The 11366-nt window shown below is 48.1% G+C and overlaps 1 protein-coding gene across 1 annotated transcript in view; it reads left to right on the top strand.

Annotated features, from left to right (window-relative positions):
• Positions 1 to 11366, top strand: part of CACNA2D4 (calcium voltage-gated channel auxiliary subunit alpha2delta 4) — a 111624-nt gene that overhangs the window by 60535 nt on the left and 39723 nt on the right. Inside the window, exons 24-26 of the mRNA XM_047866840.1 lie at positions 2345 to 2440; positions 4490 to 4617; positions 8262 to 8342. Of these exons, the coding sequence (XP_047722796.1) occupies positions 2345 to 2440; positions 4490 to 4617; positions 8262 to 8342 (305 nt within the window). The remainder of the gene's footprint in view (positions 1 to 2344; positions 2441 to 4489; positions 4618 to 8261; positions 8343 to 11366) is intronic.

Consider the following 11366-nt stretch of genomic DNA (forward strand, 5'->3'; position numbering starts at 1 on the left):
TTGGGCCCCACCCCTGGAAATTCTGGTTACTACAACATCAGAGGTGGGCAGGCAGTCCCATCTGCATCTCCAGACCTTGGTGCTTTTCCAGAATGTAGACCAAGTGTTTCAACCCAGCTCCAGGTACTATCAGTTGATATTGCATGGTGCAACCTTCTTCACAACATTCCTTTAGGGATACCCTAATAGCCATAGAGCTGAGCCTTGATTAAAAAAAAAAAAAAACCCAGGGTGCCTGGGTGGCTCAGTCAATTAAGCATCTGACTCTTGATTTTGGTTCAATCAAGATCTCAGCATTCAGGAGTTCAAGCCCTGCGTCAGGCTTGACTACTTTATACACTCACTAAAACCGCTAATCTAGGTACTAAGAGAAATTAGGTAGTCTCCTGCAGCAAATTGGGCTAGGCATATGAATATTAATAAAGTTAGAAGTAATTAAATAAAAACCATATATAACAAGCCCACAGCTAATAGCATATTCAGTAGTAAAAACGATGAAAAGCTGAAAGCTCTTGCTCTAAGATCAGGAACAAGGGGCTCTTACCACTGTTACTCAACATAGTAGTGGAAGTCCTAGCCAAGCAAGAAAAAGAACAAAATGAAAAGGCAGCCTATGAAATGGGAGAAAATATTTGAAAATTATATCTGATAAGGGGTTAATAACCAAAATATATTTTTAAAAACTCACACAACTCAATAACAATAAAACAATCTGATTTTTTTAAAAGGGCAGAGGAACTGAATAGACATTTTTCCAGAGAAAAACCTACAGATGGCCAACTGATGCATGAAAAAGTTCTCAACATCAGTAATCATCAGGGAAATGCAAATCAAAAACACAGTGAGGTATCACCTCACATGTTAGAATGTTATCAGAAAGACATAAGACAAGTGTTGGCAAGGATATGGAGAAAAGGAAACCCCTGTGCACCATTGGAATGTGAATTGGTGCACCCACTATAAACAACAGTTTGGAGGTTCTTCAAAAAATTAATAATAGAACTATCCAGCAATCTCACTTCTGGTTATCTATCCAAAGGAAATGAAACCATTATCTTGAAGACATATCTACACCCCCATGTTCATTGCAGCATTATTTATAATAGCCAAGATATGGAAACAACATGTCATCACTGGACGAATGGACAAAGAAGATGTGGTATATATATATATATATATATATATGAAGATATATTATTCAGCCATGAAGAAGAAGGAAATCCTGCCCTTTATGACAACGTAGATGAACCCTGAAGGCATTATGCTAAGTGAAACAAGCCAGACAGAGGAAGATAGATACTACATCATATCACTTATATGGAGAATCTATAAAAGAATAAAATAAAGTCAAACCCATAGAAACAGAGAGAAGAAAAGTGATTGTTGTGAGCTGGTTGGGTGAAGATAGGTCAGTACAAAGTTTAAACTACAAGCCACATAAGGCCTCAGGATCTAATGTAAAACATGGTGACTGTAGTTGATTAACACAGTATTGTATAATTGAAATTAGCTAAGAGAATATTCTCAAATAATCTCACCCCCCCAAAAAAGATAAAAATACCTAATATGATGGATGTGTTAATTAACTAGATGGGAAGAGTCCTTTCACAATATATCAAATAACCATGATGAACACTTAAAAATTTTACAATTGTATATCAGTTATACCTCAAAAAAGCTGAAATTAAAAAAAAAAGAGGTGATGACTCCCACCCCTGGTGCCATCATCGCAGAAGTATGGCTTTGAGACCATAAGAAAAACTAGTTACACTCCAGCTAGCGAATGGATTTTCTTTCTCAAATCTTGCTGGCAAGGTTATAAAGTTCACTGGGTTCCCATAGGTAGATGTAGACAATCTACAATTCTTTCACAATTCAATAATAAGGTAAACATGTGAAAAGGGCTTTAAAGCTGTGAAGTGTCATGTATGTGTCAGTCATGAGAAGTTCCTGTTCCTGAGGTCCCAGGACAAAATCTCTGTTCCTGAATTCCTTCTGTCCTCCAGAGCCAACTCCCCTAAAACCTGGATGGACAAATTAGGAGCAAAAAAAAAAAAAAAAGCAGAAAGGCAGAGGCCCAAGGGACCCCATTAACAAGGGAAGATGCTGCCCAGGGGAGCCAGGTCAACCAGATGTAACAAACATGATGCTCACAGAGGATGGCCAGTGCATGTGTGTACAACCCCCTGAGCAAGCAACGTGTCTGTCCATTTCATGCTCCCCATCCCGAAGATCAGGCCAGGAACTAGGAGAGGCCCACAGGTCTTCCCGTGCCCCCAATGCCCTCTTCTTAGTCCTGTCACTGCACTGCATGATAATGACACCTGTTCTGTCTGCTTCACAGCGAGTCCGAGCAGGTGGTGGACATGGCATTCCTGGGCACCCGGGCTGGCCTCCTCAGAAGCAGCTTATTTGTAGGCTCCGAGAAGGTCTCCGACAAGTGAGTCATGCTGGAGAGGGAGCGGGATCCCCGAAAGGTGTTCCTGTGGCATGTCGTCAGGCTGACTCTTGGAGTCCAGCAATGCAGGGAGGGTGGAAAGGTTATGGCTTGCAGATTGGGAGGGTCAGAAAAGTAACTCTTCCACCAGGTTTTAGATGCATCCTGGAGGTATCCCCAAGAAAGAAGGGACAGCAGCCCAGTCAGAGAAGAGAGTGGATGAGACTAAAGTTGGAAGGGTTAATCACTTCCATAAAGGGAAAACCAGAAGTTGTTTTTCCCACTGGGACCAGTGTCTATGTGACAAGCAAAATTATTTGGCTGTGTCCCCTTTTTTGTTAACAACTTACATATCCCCTAAACCGGGGGTATTTTCCCCCATCCCCACCCCAGGGACATTTGGCAATGTCTGCAGACATTTTTGGTTGTCACAGTTAGGGGATGGGGGCTTGCTACTGGCATCTAGTGGGCAGAGGCCAGGGATGCTGTTAAACATCCTCACAACAATTATTTGGCCTAAAATGTCAATAGTGCTGCTCTCAGCAAAGCCTACATTTTGGGAGACCAGGTTGCCAGGGTGTCCTCCCCACCAAATACTGAAGCAAGGGGAGGATGGGAGAACAGAGCCACCTGCCACTCCACAAACCACCAGACTCAAATAGGCAGAGGCCACCAGGCACTTGGAGGAGAACAGTGAGGAGGCACCTCACAGTCTCCCATCCACACATGGCTGCTCTCACTGAATCCAAGCACACTGGGCCGCAGAGTGCCATCTTTAAGCTTCTTCCAGGACTCTGACAGATCCATACTTGCTTGAAAGCTGAGGCCTTCTAGGAAAACAAAGTTGCTTCTCCCTCACCCACTTCCCCTCACTCCCAGAGAGGTGAACAGAGGAGAGTGCTGTCTCGCTAACCCTTTCCATGGCCCTGTCAGAGACACAGCAAATGACTCAATGGACCAAATCTAGTAGGTAAACTGTAGATTCACTCTAAGGCCTTGAGCAGTGTGGGGAAGTGACCTCCCCACACTTACTACCCCTCCTGCTCTCCACCCACTTGTACTTCCTCATCCGCTTACACTTCCACCCCCACACAGAAAATGACATCCATGTCATTGCTGGCCAAAGTTGGACAGGGTGAACCACACCTGGCAGTAGGAAGGGAATAAAAGCATCCTTCGTATTTCCCTAAATCCTCTCTGAAAGGCTTCTATGAATGGAAGAGGAAAATCTCAATACAGAGAGACCCTCCTGGCTTACAAACACAGCCACCACAAATGGCCGCATGGGCACCATGCAACTCCAGAGGTCTCCCTTCACCTAGACCATGATACACCTGGCCGCTCAGGAATTGTGCAGGAGAGCTTCTTTTGAATATGTAAGCCAAGCACTCTTAAAATCAAACTTCAATTATCCACCTTGTGGGTTATCCACAGTGTCTTTTTTAATCCACAAACCAGCTTTTCTCCCTGCCTCCCACTCTGCTTCTGGACCAACACTCCCTTCTGCTGGCTGCTGTGTGTTCAGGGAATGCAAAACCATAATTAGCAAGGTAAAGCTGTTCAAAAAAAAAAGATAACTCATAATGCATTCTAAACCCTGGAGGCAATGACTTTTGAAGTAACCATTTGGGGGGAATCTATGCCCTTCTATTAGTGCAGTGATAGAATTGACTATATGGTTTCCCCATTCAGACATGCTGATTAACCAGACAAAAGGAAATTAGGCTATATCCCAAAGAAATAAACCCTGCAGGCAAAGGAGTTTTCATTAAAAAAAAAAAAGTGTTCTTTCACAATACAGGCTCTATACCTCCTCCACCTACTAATATGTCATCAGGTACAACAGCATTTGATTCTGGAAAAGGCAGGAATTGCTGGGGAACATTGTGTGGGGTAAAACTAGTTTAGGGGCTAATGTTTTCTACCTGCAACTCTACCAAGGCAGAGATGAATCTCTCTTCTTGGCCCAGCCAAGATGACCTTGTGTAAAAAGAAAGAGGGATGAACATATTCCCAGATTTAGGGGGAGGTACCAAATCTTTCTCCTTGCAGAAAGTTCCTGACTCCTGAGGATGAAGCCAGCATATTCACCATGGACCACTTCCCTCTGTGGTATCGACAGGCTGCTGAGCATCCTGCTGGCAGCTTTGTCTTCAATCTCCGATCAGCAGAGGCACCAGGTGATTGGCACCCCTGTGCTCCTGGGGCTGAGCTGGGACCAGGGCATGTCTCTTCCTGAGGCTTTTGGTGGGAAACAGGAGCAGACATGGAAAAGAATGTCCACACCTCGGGGTCCAACCTTCCCTCCTGACACCTGTCAGCAACTTGGGAAAGCTTACTCATGCCTTATCACACAATTGGCTTCTACTCTGAATATAGGACAGATCATTTTATCTCCTCTCCAGCAGCCAAAGTTGGTCCCTAAAAATCCAGCATGGCACAAAGGAAGAAATTTGACCCAAAAGTCAAGAAGAGCTGGATTCTAGCCCAAAGTCCAAACAGGTGGATATTAGAAAAGTTTGTCTTTAACATTCTTCTATTTCTAAACATCTATTTTTGAAAATGTCTTAAACCACCCAGATGAAAGTAACAGACCTTATTCCATCAGAGGACTTCTGTACTTACCAAGTTCACTGCCCCCATCGCACTTCTGCCCAGAGAAAGCAGACTGATCTCCACTCCCTTGGGGTCTCCCAGGAAGGGCAACATTGGGCTCCCCGTCTGCTCCTCAGGAACTCCCAGTAATAATTGGGTGCCTCCTGGCTGGTAGGCCACTGGAGGCTCAAGGGGTAGGAAGCGTGGCAACTAAGATTGGTCCCATGGACCAAGCTACAAAATCCCTACTCGTCCAAGGCCCAGGAAAGGTTTCAGAGCTGCAGGCACCCAACTCTCAACCCCCAGACCCCACTCTGAAAAATAGCCCAAGAAAAGTTAAGTGACTTTAACAGAGCACCAAGAAAATTGCAAAATGTTTAGAACAGAAAGGGACTTTGGAGGATGCAAGGCTTCACTTTCTTAATGTACACTCAAAGGATTCTATGGCCCAGAGAGGTTAAGGGACTCATCCAGGGGTCCAAGAGTCTGCAGCAGAGCAAGCTCTCCACCAGGTCACCTTGGGGGAAACTGACCCTAGCACAGTGGAGCAAGAGGGCCTAGAAATATCCATGTCCAGGTCAGAGTGCAAAGAGATAGAGAAAGAGAGGGAGGAGGGGGAGGAGAGGGAGGGAGAGAGGGAGGAGGAGAAAGAGAAGGGGGAGGAGGGGGAAAAGGGAAGGAGGGTGAAGGAGAGGAGGAGGAGAAGAAGGGGAAGAGAGAGGAGGATGAGAAAGAGGGGCAGGGGAAAGGAGAGAAGGAAGAGAAGGAGGGGAGGAGGGGAAGAGGGAGAGGTAGAGAACTCAGCTGAGTCCACCTGGAATGGAAATGTCCTTTCACCAAAACCCTCCAGCCACCACTTCCACCAAAACCATCCTCAGCTTCCTGATGAAGAAATTCCCTGAGCTGACAGCTGGGGAGACCCAGGAGGTCCACCTCTATGTCCTTTTGACTCCTTCTTCACCTTGTGCCTAAGCTCACCTCTCCATCCCATGCCTGTTCCCCTCACTGAATGCAACACTAATAGGCTTTACAAAATGTTATAGAGCATATAACTCATTTAATCTGCACAACTCTGTAAATGTTGTTATTCTCTTCTTGCACAGGAAAAATTTCAGGCTCAGAGAGGTTCTGTGACTTGCCCAGGATCATGCAGCTAGAGAGCCACACAAGCCAGGCTAAACCCAAGTTCTACCCACCTTAAGTATAAGCCAGGAGGGGTTAGAGGAAGGGAGTCCCAGTGAAAGCTTACAGGGGAGGCTCACAAAGCCAAGGTGATGGTCCCCTCCCCACATTGCCCCCCAGAGCCAGAAAGAGGCAGCTCTTTCTTCCTGTCGCCTTCTATAGCAGGATCAAGGGCTCCCCAAGGAGGGCTTCCTGCAAGGTCCTGGGGAGGTTCTCTAGAGTGAAGCTCTGGCCCCCCACCCCCAGTCCATGATGATGGCTCCCTCCTACCAGCATTGTCACTGGGCCCATGCCTGAAGGCTGCTGGGGTTGCTTTTTGTGGCGGTGAGGTAGGAGGGCGGTGGGTGGGGAACCAAGCCGCAAGGAGAAGAGAGGGAAGCTGGCAACCCAGAAGGGGGGACGGTTGAGTAGGGAGGCAGGAGCTTGCTCTCTTTTCACACCCTCGCTTGCTGCTTTAGCTCCTGCCTATGCTTAGAGACACGTGGACACCTCTGCACACTCCATTCTCCCCCAAGGGAAAAGACAACAACAGCTTCATTGTAATGGGGAGTGGGTACCCCGAGGAGGTGGAGGAGTCCCTCCAGGGTGAGTGGAGTCTTCGCTCTGCCTCTGCAGGCTGACTCTGTTGCCCTTTGCCTGAGGCCTGGTGGGCTGAGTTCTGCCCACACAGAGCCATCCTTTGCAACCAGTCCCTGAGAAATCTGCCAGCACAGAGCAGTCTCACCAATGCCCAGGTGCCTCAGGCTCATCACTCCTGCTTCTAGACATTTCTAGAGGCAAGGTGAGGAAGCTGACTTTTGTGTTTATTGTGGTTTTATCATGGCAAATTCCTCGGATCAAGGACAACGCTACATATTGTAAGTTGCTAGTATCAGAGTAATTTTGGGTTTCTGTGCGATATTTGATTATAGCGAGGTGCAATAGATGAGCTTAGCAAAAGAGATATGAGAAAACAGTGGTTAATTTAAGTTCTGCTATAGCAGACGATTTCCACACGAGCTTCTCATGACCTATTTGTTTCGAGCAACATTTGATATATAAAGACATTCTAACAAGATAGCACTTGATAAAATTTTTCCCCTTTCTTGGAATTTTTAGTAATGGAAATTGGCCTGTGGACAAGAATGCTTTGAAAAGCGAAGCCATGTCCCTGGACTGATGAAAATTAAAAAGCCCGAGGTCAGATACTAGCCCATGTCTTGGAGCCAGAAAGCTCTGTTTTAATGTAGAGTTGAAACTGCCACGTGAATTTTGCACCTGTGGTGGCCAGATTCTCTTAGAAAAGGTGGGGGTAGCAGCTCAAGGCAAGCCCCTTGCCCTTCAAGAGCCCAGCAGAGTGTCCCAGAAGCACACCAACCATCTGCAAAGCGAAAGACATGGCTTGATAACGGGGTGGTGGTGGCAGGTTGGCCACCAATGACCAGGATTTATGGAGTGCCTCAGAGGTGTCAGGCACTAGCCAGCCTTCTGTGCCTGGTGCAGCCCTGGCATCCGGCCTCCAGAGGGGCTGGCTGTCAGTGTCACCCTGACTCATGTGACTGTTGAAGGACAACCCAGGATCAGCCACTGCCGAGTCCTGGAACGCAGCCTGTCCTTCTGCTAGAAAGAATCATTTGACGCAAGGCAAGTCTTCTGAGTGGAGCATGTGCTGAGAGGGTCACAGCAGTGTCCCTGAGCTCAAGCGAGGCAACAACCAGCAGACAGTTGCTGCCCTGAGACAGAGCAAACTCACAGTGTCCTTGTGACATGGACAACACTGCATTGTCCAGGTGGGCAGGGGCTGTGGTGTATTTATCTGTCAGGTTCAGATCCGCACAGGAGGGGCAGTGCCTGACACTCAGGAGGCGCTCTGCAAAGACCAGTGGTTGATGGTAACAGAGCCACCATGGCAACAACTTCCCCAAACACTGCCCCCTTTGCCCCAACTTATTCAAGGAATGCCCTCACCTGGTATTTATGTTGTCTTTTCAGCCTACCCAATCACTACCCAACGACAGGCTCTTCCTCAGGTACTGAGAACTTGACTTAGCAATTTTTGTTTCCCCAGAAAGTCCAGGCCAGCCAATGGTAGTAACAGCAAGCACTGCTGTGGCCGTGACGGTGGACAAGAAGACAGCTATCGCTGCAGGTAGGAGCCGCCCTTTGCACCACCATGGTCGAGGAGCTGTGAGTCAATTTCAAGAATATGGCACACAGTAATAGCAAGAGGACCCTACCTATGGTCTGCAAGTGACACAGCCTCAGCCCATAAGTTTTCCCAAGTGAAATGTGGGACTAAGGGAGAAAGGAGTCCTCCCAAGCCATTTTGGTTATAAAACCATAAAATCTTAGATCCAAAAGAGTTTAGGAAGTAAAATGAAGTTCAGACAGGTTAAGAGATCTGCTCCAGGTTGCACAGGACAGAGACTGCAACCCAGACCTCCTCACCACCCCTCTCTGCTACTTCCCGCTTCCATCACCTTGGGTCTAGCATCCTTCTGTGGAGAGAGCTGGGCCTGTGACTGAGACCCTAAAGTAAGAGCCCGGGACGCATGCTCAATATGTGCCAGGCACCTCGGAAACTGCTTCCTGGGCGCATCTCCTTCAGCCCTCAGGGTGGTCCAATGAAGCCGATACTTTTGGCTTCATTTTACAGATAAAGAAACTGAGACATAGAAAAATTATTTGCCCAAAGTCACCTAGCTAATAATTAATGAAGCTAGAATTTGAACTCAGGTTGCCTCTCTTTAAGCCCCAGCTTCTTACCCCATGTTGCCATTTGCCACAAATGTGATGAGAGTACCCAATGACCCTCCCACACTGCCCTGACTTGGTAGTTTCTTGGTATCTAAAAGAGTCCTTTGCATGGGTGCCTCCTTGCCTGAGTGCCGTCAGGCCTGTGTGGTGAAGCCCTCAGCCCTCAATATAAATCCTCGCTTCGGTTTCCATGTCTCAGAGCCAGCTGTGTTCTGCAAAGCTGTGCAATCCAGTGGGCAGTCAAGCATCAGCCACCACAGGTCCTGTCCTGCCTCACCAGGGGCCCAGAGCCATGTGAAAGGGCTCCAGCAGCTAGAGCAGGCAGGGGCAGGCAGGGGTGGTGCGCCTTGTCCCTCAAAGTTGGATTCAGGGCAAAAGAGGTGGGAGGAGCAAGCTAGGGTCTGGCAGAGATTGTCCAAGCCTGTCTTACTGCCTGAAGAAACACCAGCACCACTACAGGTGGTGGCCTTCAGGATGTACCGCTACAGCATTTGGAAGGGGCCATCTCAGCCACCTTTTTAAACTCAGGCCACAGTGTGCTAACTCCAGACCCATTTCTAGGCCAAAACTGGACCTGAACTTGTCTCCCTAAAGACTATTCTGTGGTCCCAGCTGAAATCTGTGCCTGTCCTGCTCCCTGTGATATGGACCTTCTAGCTCCTGCTAGACTTGAGAGTCTAGAAACCACAGGGGACAGGGGTCAGGCTGCCGGCTGCATTCTCCTGCACTCTCCAATCATTTGGTATCATTTTTAACTCAGAGCTGAATCAGAGCCTCCAGGGGTTGCCATAGAAACTGTGTCCTGGTGCCTCCGGTTTAACTCACTGCAGACAATGGCTCTGATGCTCTGGGATGCATGGATTGATAGGAAAAGAGTGAAGCACTGGAGACCTTATACTTCAACTTTTTGGGGAGTGTCTCCTTTTGCAATTTCCCTTCCATGGCAAATGGCTCAACCTCCCTGATACTGGGGCCAGAGGAGGCCAATAGTTGAAAGCAGAGTAGGCAGCTTATTTGCTATCCTGACAGTTTCATCCCTTGGAAATAAGTGGCACCATGTGCATGTGAGCTGCAGGACCAGGTGAGCAAGGTGGCTGCCGGGCGGGCTGCATGTGTGATTTTGCACACTGAGCAAAGGAAGAAGGTAGGAGACAGGTACTCAGACCAGCTACGGGGACCGGCTACATGCCAGATGTATGCATAATGACACGGGTTCACACAGAAGGGCAGATGAATAAAGAGGGATCATTTTGATCTTAAGCAGGTGGTTTATCAACTGTTTATGCAGAAGTTCTAGGAATCTTTTTGATCAGGATCCAGTTTCGATTTCCCATGCCCTCCAGACCTACTTGGAGAATATTGCCCAGCATAATGATGGTGGCACCATAAATTGCAAGTGTGTTTCTCTAGCACGTGTCCTGTAGTACACACATGCCCCTGCCTAGAGGCCTTTAGCGACGAGCCTGCTGTCTGGAGCCGCACGAGGGCTCCTCCACTTACTCTGCCTACATGCAAATAGGCCTAGCTGTCAGACCTGTGTGTGTACATGCACAGCAGTGACGTGCATGACACACCTATGCATTCCCCAGGCCTGTGCCAGGCTGCTGAGGGACCTTGGTCTCTGCTTCTGCAGCAGGGCTTGGGGAGTACTGTCTCTTGGGTCTGATACACCTGTTAGGCTTCAGGAGGCAGCACCCCACAATTATCACTGCCTCTGAAAAGCAAACAGCCCGGCTCTGCTGGGAGTCCAGCTGAATGCCAGGAAGGGGCCTGGATGGCTCACTTCTCCCTAGGGCTTGCTCCTGGCTCACTGGGATATCATCCAAAGGAAAGCTCCTAGGAAGAAGAAAATTCTGTCTTGGTCTCTGATGACTAATGAACCATAGAGCCCAGGCCCAATTAGCCAGAGGCCGGTCCAGGCCGGAAGATGAGTCACTCCAGCTTGGGATGGATGAACAACCCCAGAGATCTGGCCCTCTGGCTCATCTCCCCTCCCGGTCTCCCAGCCCCAGCCTCCAGTTTATAATTCTGGTCCTGTCCCACCACTGAACCTGCTCAGTCCTGTGGAAGATCATATTTGTAAGCTCAGAGTGTCATCTGCCTGTCCCTAAAGTCAGTCTTGAAGGTGCAAGAGGATAATAGTTTAAAAGGGATTCCTCTTTCACGTTAGCAACACCCCCAATCTCACCAAAGCTGATAAAACCTAACCAATAGCTCTTGGAGAGCCCTGCCCCCACCTCCCATCACACAGTGGTGTCCTCTGGGCAAATGCATGCCTTCCTACCACATCCACTCATCTGTCCTTGACTGTCACAGTAGATGAGCACACAAAGGGCTCGGAGCAGTGACAGGTCTCCAGCTGACCTTCACTGCCCGGTGCTACATGGAGACCCAATCTGAGGCTCACGTACCCATA

Source organism: Prionailurus viverrinus, chromosome B4 (assembly GCF_022837055.1).
Source record: "Prionailurus viverrinus isolate Anna chromosome B4, UM_Priviv_1.0, whole genome shotgun sequence".
NCBI lineage: Eukaryota > Metazoa > Chordata > Mammalia > Carnivora > Felidae > Prionailurus > Prionailurus viverrinus.